The 22,120-nt window shown below is 40.5% G+C and overlaps 1 protein-coding gene and 1 long non-coding RNA gene across 6 annotated transcripts in view; one reads left to right on the top strand and one right to left on the bottom strand.

Annotated features, from left to right (window-relative positions):
* Nucleotides 1-22,120, bottom strand: part of usp40 (ubiquitin specific peptidase 40) — a 217,116-nt gene that overhangs the window by 41,490 nt on the left and 153,506 nt on the right. For both annotated transcript variants that reach the window (XM_069934087.1, XM_069934088.1), the window contains 6 exons: nucleotides 21,977-22,030; nucleotides 21,739-21,827; nucleotides 13,944-14,030; nucleotides 11,024-11,060; nucleotides 10,183-10,247; nucleotides 2,815-2,889 (listed from right to left, as the gene is read on the bottom strand). In XM_069934087.1, coding sequence (XP_069790188.1) covers nucleotides 2,815-2,889; nucleotides 10,183-10,247; nucleotides 11,024-11,060; nucleotides 13,944-14,030; nucleotides 21,739-21,827; nucleotides 21,977-22,030 — 407 coding nt within the window. The remainder of the gene's footprint in view (nucleotides 1-2,814; nucleotides 2,890-10,182; nucleotides 10,248-11,023; nucleotides 11,061-13,943; nucleotides 14,031-21,738; nucleotides 21,828-21,976; nucleotides 22,031-22,120) is intronic.
* Nucleotides 1-22,120, top strand: part of LOC138761640 (uncharacterized) — a 34,844-nt gene that overhangs the window by 3,380 nt on the left and 9,344 nt on the right. The window contains exons 3-6 of one of the 4 annotated variants that reach the window (XR_011356405.1): nucleotides 1,850-2,025; nucleotides 10,597-10,735; nucleotides 15,195-15,320; nucleotides 17,784-17,907. This is a non-coding gene — a long non-coding RNA (uncharacterized lncRNA). Of the gene's footprint in view, nucleotides 1-1,849; nucleotides 2,026-10,596; nucleotides 10,736-15,194; nucleotides 15,356-17,783; nucleotides 17,908-22,120 lie in introns of all 4 variants that reach the window. The other 3 variants (XR_011356407.1, XR_011356408.1, XR_011356406.1) reach the window with 3 other exon arrangements.

Here is a 22,120-nt window from a genome sequence, read left to right as displayed (position 1 = left end):
AGAACAAATAAGAAGTGGAAGAGTTTTTTTATAAAAGTTGTGAAGAGAATTGAGATACCAGATAAGAAAATAGAAAAGACTAACTATTTTGTAGTACTGAGCCATCTTGTTTTTGCTGCTCAAGGAAGATCATTATAATATACAGGGAGGGCTCTAGGAAGAAAGGAAGGTGGTAAGGAAAGTGGAAGGGTGGGGACTCCGATTTAAATGGGAAAATGGCACCAGAAAATGACTGGTTTTAAAATATGGCACTAAAAGGGAGGGATTTTTCTTCAGATGATGATTCCGCGGGCTTTCAGGTTTATAGTTTACATCACCATCAGAGCTATGGATGTCTGTCTGTTTCTTAAAGGGGAAATATGTATGCTTCTTAAAAGGGAAATGTTACAGTATTAGTTTTTAAATTGGAAAGATTTTTACTGTTATACAATATTTGTTTGAAAAATGGTATGGATAAAACACTAAAGTTTATTAGTCTTAATATTAATGGGTTAAACAGGGAGGTGAAAATGAAAAGGGGCTTGGCATACCTAAAGAAATTAAAAGAGGATATAATTTTTCTGCAGGAAATGCATCTTACCAAACTGGAACATGATAAATTAAAAAGAAGATGGGTAGGACAAGTAATATCATCTTCCTTTGGTTCAAAGGCAAGAAGGGTAGCAATTCTAATTAATAAAAATACATCAGCATTAATAGAAGAAAAATATGGAAAATATCTGGTTATAAAATAAATATGGACAAAAGCAAGATAATGTCATTGACACATTTTGAATATGGAAGAAACTAAAAAGAAAGCAAATTTAAATGGATGATAGATGAAGTAAAATATCTTGGAATAGCAATTGATGACAATTTACAAAATATGTATAAACTAAATTAAGTTCCTCTTTTGGGAAAAATAGAAGAGGACCTGCAGAAATGGAGAGACTTACCGATTACTCTAGTGGGAAGGGTTAATTGCATCAAAATGAAAATAATGCCAAGAGTATAGTAATATCTTTTTCAATCACTGCCTATTCCATTAACTAAAACTTTATTTAAATTATTAAACAATCATATTAGACAGTTCCTATGGAATAATAAGGTATCAAGAATCACCCTGGAAAAACTGGCTGGGAGGACTTCCAGATTTAAAAAAAATACTACCTAGCTGCACAGGCTACACTTTTCACAGCCATCTTTGTGGAAGACAGCCTCCCTCTTGGATTCAGATGGGAATGTACTCTATGGGGGAGGGGAAGCAAAGTATTTTATCTATAAATGGAGTATCAAATCTTTAGAAAAAGATAATCCCATACTAATACATATGATCAGAACATGGCAAGAAATTAATGAATATATAGGAAAAAAAGTATGGATATTAATAAAATCACCACTGTGTAAAAATGTGTTATTGCCTATGAACTTAGGCAATAGAATATTAAATTCATGGTATGACAAAGGCATAAGATATATTAAAGACTGCTCTACGGAAGGAACACTTAGGTCCTTCGAACAACTAAAACACAAATACAGAGTGTCCAATGGGACCTTCTTTTGTTTTCTCCAGCTTAAGAGCGTTTTTAAGAGAAAGATGGGGACCAGCATTGATCCCACCTGAAATTAGTAAACGGAATGAATGGGGAATATCCCAAATTTATAACAAAAATGTACTATGCTCTCCAGAGCAAAAGGGCAAAACCAGGGGTGCAGAGGTCAAGGGAAAGATGGGAGTCGGACTTGGTGTGGTGATTTGAGAAAGAAGTTGGTCAGATTGGTGCAAGGATAGCATGACATCAATTATAAATGCAAGTTATGGATTGGTTCAATATAATTTTTTTTACACCAGTTATATCTTACTCCACAGAAGTAACATAGATCAAAAGCAGAAATATCAGAGATGTGTTTCAGTTGTGGGACTGAGACAGGAACCTTTCTACATACCACATGGTCATGTGTGAGGGGGAGGCCATTTTGACAAGAAATCGCAGAAAAATTAACCAGGATAACAAGAGTGGCCTCCACGGGCGACCCTGGAGCTCGGTAATTTTATGGAAATAAGCCACAAATTGAATAAATATCAAATCTCATTTATAAAAATAGCACGAGTGGTAGCAAAAAAAAATTGTGATCACTTGGCAGTCCGACTCCACTCTACTTATAGCACAGTGGACTGTGGAAATGAACAGCTGTATACCTATGGAATAAAAAAAATCACATAATTTATGAATAAATATGACACTTTTGTAAAGGTCTGGCAGCCTTTCCTGGACCATATAGGGGCCCAAATACATTAATTTTTAAAAAAGGACTATAAATGTTACAATTATACATACCCAAACATGATATTTAAGCTCTGACGGTGTATGGAAAGAAAGGTGGAGGGACTGTTTTGTTGTTGTTTGTAAGAAAAAGTTTAATATAATGTGATATTGAAGATTATGTATATTTTTGAAAAAACAAAATATTTTTAAAAAATTAGAAATTGAAACAAAATTACATAGAAGGTGAAATACATTAGGACAAAAATAGTAATACAGTAAAACCCCCGGTATCCAGCACCTATGGGAATTGTTAGATGCTGGAATTTGCCAGTTGCTTGAGATTGCGTGTTACGTGATTGGCAAACTAATCACTAGGGGCGTTGAAATCCGGATAAAGGGGATTTTACTGTATAATTTGATTAAAATCCATTACATAATTAGGCTAATGGTATATTTTTTCCTTTTGTTCACATATAACCCTACTAGTTCTTTTTCTGTTATAAAAGCTAAAAGAATAGAACTTGTGGTGTGTCCTTCCAAATGGGTTCAACTTTGGCGAGAGGTTTACCTTCGGTGGAAGTCTCCCTTCCATGATAACAAGCGTTTCTCCGTTGGTGATCTTCATGTCTGCCAGTGTAGCTTCCTACAGACAGAAAAAAAGACAATTACTGCACAAACCTCACTTTTTCTCCCTGTTCTGTCAAGTTTCTCCAGACTTCAGCACAGATTCTTGCTTCAGAGTTCAAAGGCTATCTAGTATTTCAACTAAGCAGACACTACGTGTTGAAAGCCCAGAATAAGCACACTACTTCACCCAAATGATATCTTACTCTATAGTGGACCTGTAATTTTGACATGTTCTTATCTCTCCAACATGGGTCCTAAAGGAAATGGGCAAGTTGGATCCATAATTGGCTTGGTAGCAGAAGCAAAAGTTAAAAATTATTCAGAGTTTTTCCCTAACCAGAAGCCCTGGATGAACAATGAAATCAGGTACCTGCTGAGAGCCAGATCAGAGGCATTTAAGTCCAGAAATCCAGAACACTACACAAGGAGCAGGTACCTCCTACGAGAAGCCATATCCTGGGCAAAGTGGATATTCCAGGCAAGAATGGAAACATCGAAAGACACCCTCAGCTGTGGTAGGGCCTAAATGACATAACCTGCTACAAAACCAAATCCAGTAGGAGACAGGAAAACTTCACTCCCTGAGGAATTCAATGCCTTCTGCGCCTGATGTGACCACCAGAATAAGAAAGAACCTCCCCCTCCCCTCCCCCCCAATGTATCAGTATCTGGAAATGATGTATGGGCTGCCTTCAGGAGAGTGAATCTATCTGGTCTGGGTTGAGTACCCGGCCAAGTACTGAAAACCTGTGCTAACTTGCCAACCTGTACCTTTTACATCTCACTCCAAAAGGGTGTAGTACCCACCCGTATAAAACAGGCCTCAATCGTACCTGTGCCTAAGACCTGCCTAAATGACTATTGACCAGTGGCTCTCACATCCACAGTGATGAAATGTTTTGAGAGGTTGGTGTTGAAGCAGCCTGTCTGTGTGGTGACATGGATCAGTTACAATTTACCTACAGGTCAAGAGTGGATGCCATCTCACTGCCTCTGCAAAAATCCCTGGAACACTTGGACAGCAAGGATGCTCTTTATCAACTGCAGTTCAGCATTCAACACCATCAACCCCACAAAACTGATTAGCAAACTCAAGATCAGGGCCTCAATACCCCACTGTGTAATCGGATCCTGGATTTCCTCACCTTCTAACCACAATTAGTGAGGATTGGTTAGAACATCTCCACAATCTCCATCAGTACCCGAGCACCACAGGGCTATGTTCTTAGCCCCCTGCCCTACTCACTTTACATCTATGACTGTGTGGCTCGGTATGACAATAACACCATCTACAAATATGCTGACAGTACTATGGTAGTGGGTTATATAAAAGGGGGCGATGAGTCATTATTCAGGAGGGAGATTGAAAACTTCGCTGAATGGTATAAAAACAACAATTTCGCACTCAATGTCACCAAAACCAAGGAGATGCTTGTGGATTTCAGGAAGAGAAAACCAGAGGTGTACAATCCAGCTCTTTGTTGATGCAATCACGAAGAAGGCTCGCCAGCAGCTACACTTTGTGAGGTGCTTGAGGAGATTTGGTATGTCACCTAAGACTCTCAAAAGAATAGAAAGCATTCTGACTGGTTGCGTCACTGCCTGGTATGTAGGACCCAAAATTCAGAACAAGAAAAAACTCCAGAGGGTTGTTAACTCAGCCTGCGACATCACAGGCACCAGACCTCACTCCATCAAAGACATCTACATGAGAGAATCTAAAAAATGCAGCCTCTATGGTCAAAGACCCCTATCACCCAGGCATGCCCTCTTCACTCTGCCACCATCGGGAAGGAGGTATAGGAGCCTAAAGACGAGCACTCAGTGGCACAGGGACAGCTTCTTCCCTAATGCCATCAGATTTTTGAATGATCAATGAACCAAAAGCCCATTTCATACTTGCAAGTGATCCCAGGAATTAACCGCCAATTTGCCTTTAAAGTGCCCAATGTGAAAGCAAAGTCAGCTTCACGCCAGCATCAGATGACATCATCTCACACAGGGGATTGACGGTCTCGATCCCAGTACAATCCCCGGCATCTGCAGACGCCGGCATTGCAATCAGACAAGTGTGAAAGGGCTAATTGCATTGTGGGATTGAAATGACCCAAATTTTTGTGTGTGGGAAAAATGAAAGAAGATTAAAATGAAGGTATAATCTTTGCCATGGGAAAGTTGCAGCGGGAGAGAGAAAGGAAATAAATAGCAATAACTGAAAACTTTTAAACAGCACGGGAAAGTTGGTGGTGCTATAGTGCAATTTCAAAAGACTGTGGGAAATGACTTCCTAGATGACCGTGCGGCAGAGAAACCGCTCTATGAATGCTCCAAGCCATGCATACAGCCCTTTCTCTGCTGCACGGAATTCTTGGAGGGCAGGTCCGCCATCGCTCTCTCCCCCCACAGTATTTATAAATTGTACGCGATGGTGCTACCAACTTTCCCATGCTAAATTGTGCACTATAGCGCTACAAACTTTTCCATACTGTACAAGTGATGTGCTTATAGCACTACAAACATTCCCAGGCTGTATAAATTGTGCACTAAAGCACTATCAATTTCCCATGCTGTTTAAAAATTGTCCACTTTTGCTATTTATTGCTAGCACTTTCCCACGGTCCCTTATAAAGGTTTATATAGGTCAGCACAACAGGGGCTGAAGGGTTCATACTGTGCTGTACATAAAGCTTAATTATGTTATAATTTGGCATGATTAATTTTGTTCAAATATAAGATCATAATACATTGATCAAGATTTATGGCAGTTCCACCATCACTCGATGCATCACTAAGACATCACCAGTAAAGGTTCTACCCGTGGATGGCTCCTTGCAAGTGTGAACGCGTTCAGTGCCCCAGTTAGGAGTGGTCAAGTGGGAAAGACCAAACCCCTATTCCAGGACACTGAACGGCCAATTTAGTGGGATGCAAGTGTGAAAGAGGCTAAAGACACTGCCTTACTTTTTGTGCACTACTTTTTTTTTTATATATATTTTTGTTGTAAGATGGTTCATAATATGAATGTTTACACTATGATGTTGCAGCAAACCCCAAATTTCATGACTTGTTCATGACACTAAATTCTGATTCTGATTAATGGGGGATCAGAAGTGGAGTACATAGAAGATAGAAAACAGTATAGGCCCTTCAGCCCTCGCCATTGTGCCAACCCACACCACTATCCACAGCAAGACATTCTAGGCACCCACAGCTCTCTGCATAAAAAAAACATACCTCTGATGTCTACCATAAACTTCCCTCTGATGCTTGCTATTCCTGCCCTGCGAAACAGGTGCTGGTTGTCCATCCCATCTATGCCCCTCATAGCCTTGCAGATCTTTATCAAGTCTCTTCTCATCCTTCTACACACCAAAGAGAAAAGCCCCAGCTCTGCTAACCTTGCCTCATAAGATTTATTTTCCATCCAGGTAACATCCTCATAAATCTCCTCTGCACCTCTCCATAGCTTCCACATCTTTCCTCTAATAAGATGACCAAAACTGAACACAATACAAGTGTGGTCTCACCTGAGATTTGTAGAGTTGCAATATGACCTCTCTGCTCTTGAACTCAATCCTCAGTAATTAACCCCAGCATTCCATAGGCCTTCTTAACTATCCTATCAACCTGTGCGGCGACCTTGAGGAATGTAAGGATTTAGACCCCAAGGTCTCTATGTTCATCCACACTCTTAAGTAACCAATCATTAACCTTGTACTCAGCCTTCTGGTTTGTCCTTCCAAATTGCATCAACTCACACTTAACTGGATTGAACTCCATCTGCCACTTCTCTGCCCAACTCTCCATCCTGTCTATATCCTCTTGTAACCTTCGACAACCTTCAGCTCCATCCACAACCCCTCCAACCTTCATGTCATCCACAAACATTGACCCATTCTTTCACCTCTTCATCCATGTCATTTATAAAAATCACAAAGAGGAGGGGTCGCAGAACAGATCCACTAGTCACAGAACAGTACTCCACTAGTCACTGACCTCCAGGCAGAATACTTTCCCTCCACAACTACTCTCTGCTTTCTACCTGCAAGCCAATTTTATTACAAGATTCTATTGATCCTGATCCATGCTCCAAGTTCATCCCCTTTATTCTTAATACTCCTAGTTTTAAAATAGTTATGTTTCAACCCCTCTATGTTTTGTCCCCTGCCAGTCCTTCCTCACATTCTCAGAACATATAGCATCATGCTTTTTACCTTCTGCCCTATTCTCTGTACTCATATACTGGTTCCCAGACCCCTGGCAAACTAGTTTAAACCCTCCTCACCAGCTCTAGCAAACCTACCTGCCAGGATATTGGTCCCTTTCCAGTTCAGGTGCAGCCCATCCTTGTATAAGTTAGACCTTACCCAGAAGGGATCCCAAAGATCCACAAATCTGAACCCTTGCCCTCTGCACCAACTCTTCAGCCATACATTCATCTGCCACTGATTCCTATTCCTACCCTCTCTTGTAGGCAGCATCCCGAGATTTACCACCCTTGAGGTCCTTTTTTGAAAAAAAAACTTCTTTCCTAACTCCCTATACTCCCTCTTCAGAATCTCATCCTTACTCCTATCTATGTCATTGGTCCCTATGGACCATGACATCTGGCTACGCACCCTCCAGAATGCTGTGAACTCGATCAGAGACATCCTTGACCCTGGCACCTGGGAGGGAACGTACCATCCCGGAGCATCCATCTCATACACAGAACCTCCTATCTACTTGCCTAACCAATCACCATAGTACTCCTCTTCTTCCCCCCCACCACCCACTTCCTTTCTGAGCCAAGAGGCCAGCCTCTGTGCCAGAGATGGGACCACCATGACTTGTCCCTAGTAGATCATCCCCCCCCAACAGTATCCAAAACAGTTTACTTATTGTTGAGCAGAATGGCTACATGGGTGTTCTGCACTGCCTCCCTATTCCCCTTTCCTCGCCTAACAGTAACTCATCTACCTGCCTTCTGACATTTGGGGATGACTGTCTTCTTGAAGCTCTTCTCTATCACTACCTCTGCCTTGCGAGCTCCAGCTCCCTAACTCAGTCCCCCAGGAGCTCTAGCTGAATGCATCTCTTGCAGGTGTAGACATCAAGGACAACTGTGCTGTCCCAGATTTCCCACATGCTTCACTCAGAAAATTCCTCTGCTCTCGCTGCTGTCTCCATTAACTATTTCTAATTTAAATACAAAGATCTGACCTGGTCTTACCTTGCTGGAGATATGTTCATCCTCAGCATCTTCTGGCCGAAGCCTTATGAGCCAAAGTCTCTAAGTTCCACTCCTTGTGAGCCAAAGCCTCTAAGTCCCACTCCTACCCTGAGCCACTCACTCACTGGACACTCTGCTTGAGCTACCCCTCTTTTTTATCTGTCACTGTCCCTTATCTTTATTAATCTTCCCACCAATCACTGTCCTATTTAACCCTTAACTTGCCCTCCACTCCTTTTTTAAATGTACTCACCTCAAGCTGGTTCCTGACACTCAAGGCTCTCCTGAGTCCCTTGTTCCTCCTCTTCCAGCAACTGTCCTAAGATAACTATGACCCGAGTCCCCACTCCCTTTTTAAATCTTCTCACCTCAAACTAGCTCTCCTGTGATCCTCACTCCTTCTCTTCTAGCCACAGTCCTGAGATAACTATGATCCAAGAACTCGCTCCCTTTTTAAATGCACTCGCCTCAAGCTGGTACCCGACACTCAAAGTTCTCCCAAGTCCCTCGCTCCTCCTCTTCCAGCAACGGTCCCAAGATGACTATCAAGGTGAGCAAATTTAAATTCCTAGGAATCACTATCATAGAAGACCTTTCCTGGGCCCAACACATGAATGTCATGAAGAAAGCATCTCAGCACCTCTAGTTTCTCATGAGTTTGTGAAGATTTGGTAATAACATTGAAAACGTTGGGAGGTAGGCAAAGGCAGGAGGTAATAAGTGGATGAGGGGAGGGAGGGGACAGCAGCAATGAGGCAGAGGAAGGATGGCTGGGTGGGTGATGGAGAAGAGAGGGAAGAACTGGAAAGACAAGAAAGGGGGAATCAAGGACTCATTTCAGAACTCTGTGCATTAATCATTATTGAATACTTATTTTCTGTATTGCACAATCAGTTTGTTTGCACTTCTTCCTTTGTTTACATTTCTCTCTTTTGTATGTTTCTTTTCTTGAGTACAGTTTTTGTACTACCGACAAGTAGACATTCTGCCTGACCCGCAGGAAAAGTAATCTCAGGGTTGCTTGTAACGTCATGTATGTATTCTGACAATAAATCTGAACTTTGAAAATGATTCAATATGCAGTGGAGCTCTGCAGGCCTTGCATCTTAAGACCCTTGCCTTTCATGGACTTGAATGTGGCAGATTGGACTAACAGTTTTTAGACAATATCAAAGTTGCCAGTGTGGAAGAATGTTGATGGGAGCAGGAAGCTCATCTCAGGAGCTTTTATGTTCACTGAGAAGTGATAAATGGAGTCAGTGAGGAGAGCCTGGCCCAGAGTGGAATTGCAAAATCAGTTATTGGTGAACACATGAGAACATTGCAATGATGACCTACTCAGATAAATAGGATGGGAAAGTAACTCCTGATGCCAACTCATTTTTTTAATATGCTGCCAGTGTGAGGGTTTATACATGCCTCTTACCTCAGGGCAAGATCCTGATTCAAAGGACATTAGGGTTAGGGTAAGTACTGGAGAAACTCAGCAGCGTTTTTTAATAGGAAAAATATATAACCAACATTTCGGGCTCTCCTGTGATCCTCACTCCTTCTCTTCTCTTCCTTCATCAAGGAAGATTCCTTTGCCATGAAGGACTTTGAAAGATCTGCTGAATTTCACCAGCAACTTTCTGTATTAAACTACAATCACAGTATCTGCAGACTTTCTTGTTTAACTTCATAAGGTATTCAACTTGTTTTTACTGGCAAAAGTAGACAGGGAGCATGAACATTCAACAAGTGGGCGCCATCCAAAAGTGATATTCTGGGAGTTATTCCCATAGGATAAAAACTAAGGACAGTAAGGCCAAGGAAACCTGGATATGAGGGGCTGGGTAAAATAAAAGGGAAACATATGGCAGGCACGTGGTGGGTCGAAGGGACTGTTTCTGTGCTGTCAGAATACTTCAATGACTTTATGAAATTTAACAAATTATTGCAGTCACATGATACCTATACAAGATTTGCAGCACTATTTTGTGTAACTGGCTTCTGAAGCACAAATATTTTCATGGCTTCACAAGTTTAGTAAAATCAAATAGTATTTATTTTAACTGTGAGCTTGAACTCCATCTCTACTGCACCTCATTAGCTTACCTCATCTTTCAAAATTTCTCCAGCATCACAGCACCAATCGGTCTTCCTTAAGTGCCAATAATCTCCTATAGAATAAATACAGACTCCCATGTATACTCTGAGCAACTTTCTGAGAGCAAATGCAGAAATATTAATATTTTGTTTAACATGTTTGCTGAGGTATCTTTCAAAAGTTATAGTCTCAATGCTGCATTCAATCCGTGATAATGCAGCTATATTGCTGAATTCTTTATTGAACTCTATTAACTCAGGGATAGTAACAGCAAGGAAACTGTTAGTTGTTTACTTAAGTTACTTAAGGTTTTGAAATAAATTATTTACAACTCCTAAAAGCTTATCCATGTTTCTTCCCATTAATCCAAAGCAGATCAAACTTTTGCAATCATTTGTAATTTTGCAATTATGATTTTTCAGCATGAATATCAAACCAAATCAACTCAATGGAAAGGACTCAAACAATGAGACCATGGCCCTCTTGCCTGAGAAAGACATGCATTCTAGGTAACAATATACCAGGCAAATCTGTTTGCACTCCCACAGTGCAAGAAATCAGGTACATTTAAAATTATCACATTATTCTTATACTTCCTCATTTGTGCTGATTAGTGTTGGAAGCAGACTTGCAAAGCTATTAGTGATTATAGCTGAGGATTATTGTATGCAAGATGAAGAAATTAGCCTGTCAAATTGTGAATCATGGGCAGTGCCAATTTAACCCAGTTGGTTTCTTAGCCCTCTTTTTAACTGATAAACCTGCAAACTTACCAGTTTTTTTACAGTATAAATACATTGTTATTTAGGCAGTCATATTGTGTTCAAAGGGATACTGTAACACAAATACCTGATAATCCAGCTTTTTCCAACATCAGCTTCAAGCACTGGAAAAAGAGATAAACGATTGAAATGAAAGATAATTTTAAACAACGTTTGATAACGTTAAGCATATAAACTGAATCAAAAGGTAAAAACAATGCTGGAGAAACTCAGCTGGTCAGTGTCCTTTATGTAGCAAAGATTAAAAATACATAATTGACGTTACAGGCTTGAGTCTTTCACCGAGGAATTTTACAGAAATGTCATTAAAAGGAAGTAGCCAGAAAGATGTTAAAAAGAGTGACCAAAGAAATGAGTGACAAAAAATCACTTAATAAGAATTTAAGGACTGAATTCATTGAAATGGGCAGGAGTCACAGATGAAGGGAATTGTGGAATAAAGGAAGAGCAAAATGTGAATCAGGTAAATCAAGAAAAACACGGAGTTGTTAGACATATTTGGGCAATTTTAGGGCTTGAATAACACCCTAGTTATTTAATACAACAAAATGAGATTATAAGGCCACAGGCACTAAGGCTAAATGGGATTGCTTGGACTTGGTGCAGCATAATTTGTGAATGAGCAGCAATATATTCAATGCCAGTTGTCCACGTGACTTTGGTTCCAATCCTTGAAAATTTAGTGGAAGATATTTTGCTAATTACTAATCAGAAGATCCAGCCATGAGAGACACTGACTGAAGAAATTCTGCAATATTAAGAATATATTCAGGAAGATATTTTGAGCTTGTTTATAATCTTATGCACTTGATGTTTTTATCAAGGCAGAAAATGTGGTTAAGCAAATTCTTGCAATAACTTGTAATTTTGCAATAATTATGCTGCAATTATGATTTTTCAGCATGAATATCAAACCAAATCAAGGCTCAATCCAGACTAACAGAATGAAAATCACCTTCTGCTTCTGGCTGTGTTTCATGGGCATTCCCAATTCATTGTTCCTAACCTATACTTGTTAGCGTAATTGTTAGCACAGTGGTTCTCAACCTTTTTATTTTCACTCACATCCCACTTTAACTATTCCCTATGCCATAGGTGCTCTGTGATTAGTAAAGGATTGCTTAAGGTATGTGGTATGTGGGTGGAAAGAAAAAGCATGAAAACCATTATTATAATCGTACCTAATTAACTCATTATGTGCACTGTTTCATAACTCCAAAGGAAATGGGCCAATGACAATCTTTCTCAAGCAAAATATTTCAGTTAAAATTGGGTCTTGGGCAGTGATTCTCAACCTTTCCTTCCCGCTCACATACCACCTTAAGCAAAGCTTTACTAATCACAGAGCACTTGAGGCATAGAAATTACTTAAAATGGCATGTGAGTGGAAAGAAATAGGTTGAGAACCACTGGGTTAGCACGATGCTATTACAGCGCCATTTACCCGTGTTTGAATCCGGCGCTAGCTGTAAGAAATTTGTACGCTCTTCCCATCTCTGTGTGGATTTCTTCCAGGTGCTCTGGTTTCCTCCCACCTTTCAAAATATATAGGGATTGTAGATTAATTGGGTTATTTGGGTGGCATGGGATTCTGGACCAGTAGGGCCTGATGTTACCTTGCTGTTATGTCTAAATTTAAAAAAAAATTATTTTAAATACAATCTGTTCTAAACTTGACCTTCACCTGACAAAGTAATCATAACAGAAAAACAGAAATGTCAGTTTTAATTTAAAGAACTGTGCTCAAAAGCTAGTACAAAATAGGGCGGCATGGCTGACGTAACAGTTATGGCAATGCCTTTACAGTGCCAGCAATCAGGACCAGGGTTCAAATACCATGCTGTCTGTAAGGAATTTGTACATTCTCCCTGTGTTCTACGTGGGTTTTCCAAGGGGCTCAGGTTTCCTCCTGCTGTTCAAAAACATACCAGGGGTGTAGGTCAATCGAATGTAATTGGGTAGCACAAGCTCGTGTGACGAAATAGCCTATTACCATGCTGTATGCCTAAATCTAAAAAAAATGTAAAAAGAGTGTACTTTTAAAATAATGTCTACGAGGCAAAAGCAATAAAGGTTGAAAGCATGGGAGTTTAGCAAAATATACAGCGCTGAGGTCATTGCCAAAAATGTTTTTTTTTAAACTCTAAATCCCTATACCATAGGTGATCTGTAATTAGCAAGGGATTACTTAAAGTGGTATGTGAGTGGAAAGAAAATGTTTGAAAACCATTGTTTTAATCGTACGTGATTGACTCATTATGTGATTTCATAACTCCAAAGAAAATGGACCAATGACAATTTTCCTCAAAGAAAATATTTCAGTAACAATTGGGTCTAGAGCAATGGTTCTCAGCCTTTTTCACCAGTCACATAGCACCTTCAGTAATCCCTTACTAATCACAGAGCACCTATGGCATAGGAATTATTGAAGGTGATATGTGAATGGAAAGAAAAAGTTTGAAAACCACTGCTCTAAATGAAACACTGACGCACTTAAGAAAGTCAACAGACCTTTCAAACGGAGGAGAATCATTTCTGATTTGTTCCTATAACACACCGACATGTCAACTGTAAAATGCCTGCAGCAACTACACAATTAAACAGACACAATACTCCTCCAAATTGATGTCAGTAGAAAGCTGGGATCACTGTAATATCCCATCTATGCAGAATGTACCATTTCCTCTGCCTCACTTACATAACACAAAACATCAAGAAGAGTGTGCCATGGAGAATAATAGGTAGGCAAAGATACCAAGGGTTACCATGATGGGTAGATAAAACTAAATGAACAATGTTCAAACTCGAGGGACTAAGTGATCTAAATCTACTTACTTATAGATTTTTTTAATGTGACCTCTCACTCTATACTGGTTTGGCACATACCCATGTACATACAGATGATTTACAGGCTGGATTTATCTTTCACAGAATGGTATGATTGTACCAGAAATAAATCACAGGAAAACCATACACTGGGTTTTTACCTCTCGGACTGAGATGCTCTGTTCTGCCACAATCTCCATTTCAGGGCTCAAGTGAAGTCTGTCTCCAACAGCAAAATACAAGAACAGCTGGATGAAGGGTGGAAATGGGAAAGAAGGAGAATATAATCAATCAAAATGAATGATACAAAGTACCCTTGCAGAATTTGAGAAAGTTCTGGGCAACCTGTTAAAAATCTGGCAGGCCAAACCAAAATGCAATGCTATAATATTTCTGGAACTGGCTCCATTTCAAATCTTTCACCAAAGAGGAATGGAATCAGTATTCTGAATCAATCTCATATTTCTTCTGGACAATTAGTGCAAAAATGGTACACTTCAGCAGTGATCAATTAAATTAACTCCCATAAATGAACAACAAAATGGGACAGACTGAATTAAGGGCCTGAAATTACTGTCATTTCTCAGCGCAAGTATCCATTAGACTATAGACATAGGAGCATGGACAAGCTATTCAGCCCATTGAGTCTGCCCCATCATTCAGTCATGGGCTGATCCATTTTCATCCTCATCCCCATTGCCCAGCCTTCTCCCCATAACCTTTGATACCCTCGCTAATCAAGAACCTATCAAACTCAGTTTTAAATACACCCAAAGATCTGGTCTCCACAACAGCCATAGATTTACCACCCTCTGGTTGAATAAGTTCCTACGCATTTCTGTTTCTGAAGTTGTGCCCTCTTGTCCTTGACTCGCCCACCATGGGAAACAACCTTTCTACATCTACTCTTTCAACATTCAGAATGTTTCAATGAGATCAAGTCAAGTTTATTGTCATCTGTTGCACATGTACAACCTGACAAAACAGCATTCTCCAGTCCTTGTTGCAAAACTAGCAGACACACAATTAGACAATAACAAAAATGCAGACAAATAATTCATATGCAGGCCAAGTATTCATACATACAAATAAAAAAAAATATTGTTTCGTGAATATGAGAGTCTCCGATGGTTAGTATGAGCAGATCCTTTGGTCGTTCAGCATTCTCACTGCCTGTGGGAAGAAGCTATTCCTCAGCCTGGTGGTGCCGGCTCTGATACTCCTGCGTCTCTTTCCTGATGGAAGCAGCTAAAAGATACTATGTGCAGGTGGAAGGGTGCCTCAGTGATTTTGCATGCCCTTTTCAGACAACGATCCTGGTAGATCACATTGATAGTGGGGAGAGAGACTCCAGTAATCCTCCCTGCTGCTCTTATGATCCTGTGGATTGACCTCAATTCATTTCTCTGCAGCTGTGATACAGCCGGCCAGGACACTCTCGTTAGAGCTCTTGTAGAAGGTTGATAAAATGGTGCTTGGTAGCCTTGCCTGCTTCAGTTTTCTCAAGAAGTCCAGTTGCTGTCACGCCTTCCTGACAAGTGAGAAGATGTTGAGTGTCTACGATAGGTCACTAGTTAAGTGAACTCCAAGAAACTTGGTGCTCTTCACTTTCTCTATTAGAGTTGTTCATGTGTAGTGGAGGGTGGACATTCCTGGTCTTCCTGAAGTCCACGATCATCTCCTTCATCTTGTCCACATCGAGACTCAGGTTGTTACTCTTGCACCATTTCACAAGGTTTTTTACCTCTTCTTTGCAGTATGACTCGTCATCATTGCTGATGCAATTTTGATAACACTATTGGTGATCCCCCCCCTCAATCTCCTAAATTCCAAAGAATACAGGTCAAGAGCTTTCAAATGCTCCTCATATGATAACTCTTTAATTCCTGGAATCATCTAAGTGAAAACTCCTTGGAACACTCTCCAACGTTAGCACATCTTTTCTTAAAGGAGGAGCCCAAAACTGCCCACAATACTCCAAATGAGGCCTCACCAGTGCCTTATAAATTCTCAACATCACATCCCTGCTCTTCTATTCTTTTCCTCTTGAAATTAATGTCAGCATTGCATTTGCCTTCTTCAACATGCAAGTTTACCTTCAGGCTCTACAGCATGAGGACTCCCAAGACCCTTTGCATCTGTGTATTTTCAATTTCCTCCCTATTTAAAAAAAATAATCTGCCCATTTATTTTTTTCTACCAAAGTGCATGACCGTACACTTTCCAATATTATATTTAATTTAACAGTTCTCTGCCCATTCTCCTAATCTGTTCAAGTCCTTCAGCAGCTTCTGTGTTTCCTCCACACTATCTGCTCCTCCACCATCTGCAAACTTGGCTACAAAGCCATTCATTCCACAATCCAAATCATTTACATATAATATTTAAAAAATGGCCCCAACACCAATCCCCTTGGAATAACTAGCAACTGTCAGCCATTCAGAATATGATCTGTGTATTCCATTTCTGCTTCCTGCCAATCAGGCATGCTCTACCCATGCTAGTATGTTTCCTATTATAGCATGGGCTCTTATCTTGTTAAAAAGCCTCATATGTGGCACCTTGTCAAATGCCTTCTGAAAATCTAAATACACAACAACCACTGCATCTCCCTTATCCACCCTGCTTGTCACTTACTCAAAGAATTCTAATAGGTTTGTCAAGCAAGATTTTCCCTGACAAAACCATGCTCTGGCCTATCCTATCATGTACCTCCAAGTACTCCATAACCTCATCCTTGATAATCGATTCTAATGTCTTCCTCCCTCCCTTCTTGAATAGTGGGGTGACCATGCCAGAATCTCTTGATTCCTGAAAGATCATTACTAATGCCTTCATAATCTCTACCACTACCTCTTTCAGGACCCAAGGGTGCAATCTATCTTTTCCAGGAGACTTATCCACCTTTCTTTCTGAGTACTTTCTTCCTTGAAATAGTAACTACACTCATTTTCCTTCCATGCTGCCCTTCTACATCTGGCACACTGCTAATGTCTTCCACAGTGAAGACTGATGCAAAATACTCATTTAGTTCCTCTGCCATCTCCCTGTCTCCTATTATTATTTTTCTGGTGTAATTTTTCTCATGGTCCTCAATCTACTCTTACCTTTCTTTTATTCTTTTTATTCTTGAATAAGCTTTTCTGTATCCACTATGATATCATTTGCTACCCTACTTTCATACCTCATCTTTTCCCTCCTTAAGAGTTTTTAGTCACCTTCTGTAAGTTTTAAAATACTTCCCAGTATGTTTTGCTTCCTTGTATGCCCTCTCTTTTCCGTTCACATTGGCTTTGACTTCTTTAGTCAGTCATAGTGGTGACATTTTTTCATTTGAATAATTACTCTTTTTTGGTATGTATTTATCCTGTACCTTTCCCATTTCTTGCACAAACTCCATGCATTGCTGCTCTGCCATCTTCCCTACTAGTGCCCCCTTCTAAACTACTTTGGCCAGTTCTTCTCTCATATCACTGAAATTTCCTTTACTCCACTAAAAAACTGACACATCTAACTTTAGATTTATCTTGTTAAATCTCAAATTGAAGTCATCATGCTCCCTAATGGTTCCTTTACCCTCAGCTTTCCGATCACCTCGGGTGCAATCACTCAATCCACTACAGCCAATCCCCTCATGGGCACATCAACAAGTTGCTTTAAAAATCCATCTCGTAGGCTTTCTGCAAAATCTCTTTTTTGAGATCTAGTCTCAATCTGGTTTTCCCAATCTACTTGTATGTTAAAATTCCCCAAGACTACCATAACATTGCCCTCTGGCATCTTTTTTATTTGGTGTTGCAAATTGTTGTCCACATCCCAGCTACTGTTTGGAGGTCTGTCTATAACTGCCAACAGTATCTTTTACCCTTGCCATTTTTTAAAACTCAACTCACAATTATTCTATATCTTCTGATCCTGTCATCTCTTTCTAATAATTTAATGTATTCCTTATCAACAGAGTCACGCCACTTCCTCTACTCACCTGTTTATCGTTTCTATAGACTGTGTAGCCTGGAACATTCAGCTCCCAATGACATCCATCCTTTAGCCACGACTCCGTGATGGCCTCATACCTGCCAATCTGTAGCTGTACTACAAGCTCATCATTTCTTATGCAGAATGCATGTAAGTACAAAACTTTCAGCCCTTTATCTGACTCTGTGTCCCTGTTGCATTGTAACTCATCCCCATAACAGTAACTTTACCCAATCTGCCTTTCCTGCCACACAAACTCCCTACCAGCTGTCCCTACTTGTGTGCCAACCACCTCTTCCTCCGCTTTTTCACTTTTGTTCCCACCCTCCTCCAAGAACATTAACAAACCTCCCTGCCAGGATATTGGTTCCCCTCATGATCAAGTGCAACCCACCCCACTTACACAGGTCATCCCTTCCCCAGAGGTTCTTATGATTCAAGAACTTGAAACCATCTCCTCAGCCATATATTCTATTCTGATTTCCCCTAGGTTGAGGCATTGGGAGTAATCCACAGATTACCACCTTGGATGTCCTGCTCTTCAGTCTTTGCAGGTCCTCTACCCTACTCCTGCCTATCTTCCACTATGTACCAATATGTTCCACAACCTATGGCTGCGCACCCTCCCACTTCAGAATATTCTACGCCCATTCAGAGACATCCTGGACCCAAGCACCTGGGAGACAACAGACTATCCTGGAGTCCCTTTTGCAGCTGCACAATCTCCAATCTGTTCCCCTGATTATCGAGCCCCCTATGATTACTGCTCTACCTCACCACCCTTCCCTTCTGAAGGTCAGTACTGACCACAGTGCTATTGGTATGGCTGCTGCTGCCTGGCCCAGATAGGTCAATTTCTCTCCCCCCACCCCCCCCCCCCCCCACACAGCAGTATCCAAAAGGGTATACTTGTTGCTGAGGGGAATGGCCACAGGGGTACCCTACACTGTCAGCCCCTCCCCTTTCCCCTTCCTGACAGTTACTAATTTCCTCCTGCCTTCTAGGTGTGATTGCATCCCTGCAACTCCTGCTTGTCACCCCCTCAGCCTCCTGAATAATCCAGAGTTCATCCAACTCCAATTCCAAATCTCTAATGCAGTCTGTCAGGAGCTGCAGTTGGATGCACTTCTCACAGATGAAGTGTCAGGGATAGTGTTGTCTTCCCTGACTAACCACATTCTGCAAGAGGTGCAAATCCCTGCCCTGGCTGCCATTTTCACTATTAATGAAATTTTAAAAAAGTCAAAGCTTCAAATGGGCAAATGTGGAAGCACCAAATTTAACTGCCAATTTGAACATTTTTTGAATACTTGGAGTTTATTTCATTTTCAAAATATTTCTGAACAACATATTGCAAAGCTGTTGGAATTGTGGGGCATTGGGGTTTGCTGTCAGTAAAAGGTTTCTATAGCATTTTCATCAGCTACCGAATCAACAATTACATCACAAGGCTATACATAAGTTAAGGGCCTAATACTTCAGTTGTGGCCCTGAGGTATCATCCCCCTGTGTCCCAAGGACAGATCCTCAAAGGTAGATCAAGGCCAAGATGCATTTAACAATTTAATTGTGCAGAAAATATGGCGATGAAAACGATTGAATTTCTTCATGGTGTGTGGTTCAATCTGATAGAATGAAAATCTGCTGCTCATTTCACCAAGAGTCCTATCTAAACTGAGTTGGGCACTCTTAATTTATTATACTGAACTTATAAAGATGATAAATACCAATTACACCCCTGAAAAGGTAACCATTATACTCGTGCTTCTGAGTTTAAGCAGAGTTAGAACATAGAATATTGAACACTACAGTACAGGCCTTTCAATCTTGATACTGTGCTGACCCATATATTCCTTTAAAAAAAGTTCTAAACCCTCCCTATCTCACAACCTTCTATTTTTCACCCAACCATATGCTTGTCTAAGGGTCACTTAAATGCTCCTGATGTTTTAGCCTTCTCCACCATCCCTGGCAAAGCATTCCAGGCACTCATAACTCTATGTGTAAAAAAACAACCCTTTTGTCTCCCCTAAACCCCTCACTTCACTTTATAGAGATGTCCCCTGGTGTTTGCTATTCCTGCCTTGGGAATAAGGTGCTAGCTGTCCACCCTATCTATGCCTCTAATAATCTTGAGGACCTCTATTAAGTTTCCTCTCATCCTTCTATGCTCTAAAGAGAAAAGTCCCAGCTCTGCTAACCTTGCCTCATAAGACTTATTTTCCAGTCCAGGCAACATCCTGGTAAATCTCCTTTGCACGCTCTCCATAGCTTCCCCATCCTTCCTATAATGGTGATGAGAACTGAACACAATACTCCAAGTATGATCTCACCAGCTATTTGTAGAGTTGCAACATGACCTCTTGATTCTTGAACTCGATTCCCCCTATTAATGAACCCCAACATCCCATAGGCCTTCTTAACTACCCTATCAACCTATGTGGCAGCCTTGAATGGATTTGGACCCCAAGATCCCTCTGTTCATCCATACTCTTAAGTAACCAACCATTAACCCTATACTCAGCCTTCTGGTTTGTCTTTCCAAAATGCATCACCTCACACTTATCCGGATTGAACGCCATCAGCCACTTTTCCGCACAACTCTGCATCCTGTCTATATCCTTTAGTAATCAACGGCAAACTTCAGTATCATCCAAATTCCTCCAACCTTTGTATCATCTGCAAACTTAATAAACCTATCCTTCTGCCTCTTCATCTCAGTAATTTATAAAAATCACAAAGATTAGGGGTCCCAGAACAGATTCATGCAGAACTCCACCAGTCACTGACCTCCAAGTAGAATAGTTTCCTTCCACTACTACTGTCTATTTTCTAGATGCAAACCAATCTTTTATCCACACAGCCAATGTTGGATCATGACTTTCTAAAAGAGTCTCTCATGGTGTTCCTCGTCAAATGTCTTAATAAAATCCATATAGCATCTACCGCCCTACCCTCATCAATTTAATTTGCTACCTCCTCAAAAAACTCAATTAGGCTCGTGAAGCACGATCTTCCTTTCACAAAGCCATGCTGACTATCCTTGAGTAGACTACTTCTCCAAATAGTCCTATCCTCAAGAATCCTTTCCAATAGTTTGCACACCATTGATGTAAGGTCTATAATTCCCAGGATTCTCCCTATTACCTTTTATAAACAAGGGAACTACATTTCCCAATATCTGGCACCTCCTCTGTGGCCAAATAGGTCTCAAACATCATAGCCACTGCCCCAGCTATCTCTTCCCTCACTTCCCACAACAACCTTGGGTATATTGCGTCAATCTTAATGTTTTTAAGAAGATCCAACACTTCCTCTTTCTTAATCTCAACATCATCCAGCACTCAAGCATGCTCTATTCTGACCTCACCCTGACCAAGGTCCTTTTCTCTTGTGAATAATGAAGCAAAGTACCTCCACAACTTCCTTCACCTCCAAGCATGTGTCACCTCCCTTATACTTTCACGGCCCCACCTTCATTTATCATCATCCTTCTGTTCCTCACATATGCATAAAACACCTTTGGGTTTTCCTTAATCCTACATGCTTTCTTATGCCTCCTTTGAGCTCTTCCAAGTCCTCTCTTAAGCAAACTGTTTTGGATCAACTTTTATTTTACATTTACAGATGAGCACAACTGGACCTTATCTGACAGAGGATTTTGCTGATATTTTGTCAATCTTCCCCCTAATGTATATCTTCTTCAAGCCCCAATACCAGAATTGTTCATCAAAGCTCTATAAACACCATCATTTGAAGTAATTCCCCTGGAGAAGAGTGAATCAGTGAGGAACAGGTTCTTTAGCCTAACTCACCCATGCCAACCAAGTTAACTTTCTGCACAAGTTTTGTTTGCTTGGGTGCAACAGCACCAGAGTCAACTGATAAACAAATGATTATTTTTTTCAGCATTTTCAACTTTAAATATAAGTAAGAACACGTGCCAATCAATCAAGTTAAAAAAAAAATTCCCTCTCTTACCTGTTTGTTGGTTGGAGTGCTGCCAGGGAAAAGTGCCAGGGTGCTTCCTGTTTTAAACCCAATGTCCTTCACAGTCACATCTTCACACACTAGAGGAAAGATACAAACAAATATTAAGAAGGAGTACATGGGTCAAGGTAAAATCATGTAACACTTCATCCTGAGACACAAATTAATCTGCAAGGCAGGCTAAGAAGGAAAACTTGTGTGCAGCCCACTGTATTAGTATTATACACACCTGGAGGGAGTAGCTTCCCAACTCTGTCCATTGGTCTTAAACAGGTTTCATTTTCTGTAAAATAAAATATTATCTCTTCAACTAAATTTACATCATAATAATCCAAAAATTTCTAACGAAAATTTATTTCAAAGTAATTCAATT

This window comes from Narcine bancroftii, chromosome 4, assembly GCF_036971445.1.
Source record: "Narcine bancroftii isolate sNarBan1 chromosome 4, sNarBan1.hap1, whole genome shotgun sequence".
NCBI classification, from domain to species: domain Eukaryota; kingdom Metazoa; phylum Chordata; class Chondrichthyes; order Torpediniformes; family Narcinidae; genus Narcine; species Narcine bancroftii.
This window is presented reverse-complemented; position numbering and strand designations above follow the sequence as displayed.